The sequence below is a fragment of the Primulina huaijiensis genome, unplaced genomic scaffold (assembly GCF_012295235.1).
Source record: "Primulina huaijiensis isolate GDHJ02 unplaced genomic scaffold, ASM1229523v2 scaffold203736, whole genome shotgun sequence".
NCBI lineage: Eukaryota > Viridiplantae > Streptophyta > Magnoliopsida > Lamiales > Gesneriaceae > Primulina > Primulina huaijiensis.
In genome coordinates, this window is record NW_027353367.1 from 1 (window position 1) to 832 (window position 832).

General features: G+C 40.6%; 1 protein-coding gene across 1 annotated transcript; it reads right to left on the minus strand.

Annotated features, from left to right (window-relative positions):
* Positions 1 to 4: 4 nt before the first annotated feature.
* LOC140966272 (uncharacterized) lies at positions 5 to 750 on the minus strand (the record flags this gene model as incomplete). The annotated part of the gene is made up of 1 exon (XM_073426597.1): positions 5 to 750. A coding segment is annotated over one exon (746 nt), but the record flags the coding sequence as incomplete, so codon positions are not given.
* Positions 751 to 832: the final 82 nt, after the last annotated feature.

Below are 832 nucleotides of genomic sequence, written 5' to 3' on the forward strand. Positions count from 1 at the left end.
TCTCCATGTGACCAGCCAATTGAGATCTTTCACAGGCTTTGTTTCTTTTTCCAGCCCTTAGATTCACTTCTCCAAGCCCGCGGAGAGACAGGCTTAAAATGGTATCGAGTGGAGATTCTTCAGACCTAGCGACTGTAACACATGGGCTACACCTAGGTCTTTTAGGAGGTCCAAACATCCTTTCAGATTTGTTTGCACGATCAACCTCAAGACTAGCATGACATTTCTCAGTTTGATGGCATGAATCCATGATACTATTCAACGAGTTGGTTGACAGAGAATCCCACGACTGTCTCGCAGAATTGACACTTCCATTGCATGGTTTACCAGATTTATCACTTTTAACATTTGTTAACAAATCAAATTCAACACAATTTAGGGGCGCTAAATTTCTAAACCCCTCTGAAGATGTGCAATGTCCCTGGAAAGTGGGACTAGTCACTGATGTATCCTTGCAAAAATTAGGATTTCCAGCGCCTTTCCTCTGGACAAAGTGACCATGTTTACCAAGACTTTGGGCTACTCTAGAATAACTTTTGGATCCTGGCATTTCTTCATGATTGCCGCTATTCGGAGATGTAGTCTCGAGCAATTCCAGGGCAGAGAAACTACGAAAATATAAATCCTGTCTTTTTTTGACAGAACAATTCCAGTGATTTTTAATAGCATTATCGGTCCTGCGCAGATAAACAAACAATTGAGAATAATAGATGAAAGCTATAAGCAAATTTAAAAAGAGCAGCAGGCATCCTTAGTGTAGTTAAGATGACAATCAAGACACAACGTGAGAAAGATTAGAGCCACAAATTATACATGCTGGAAGCAAATCTGC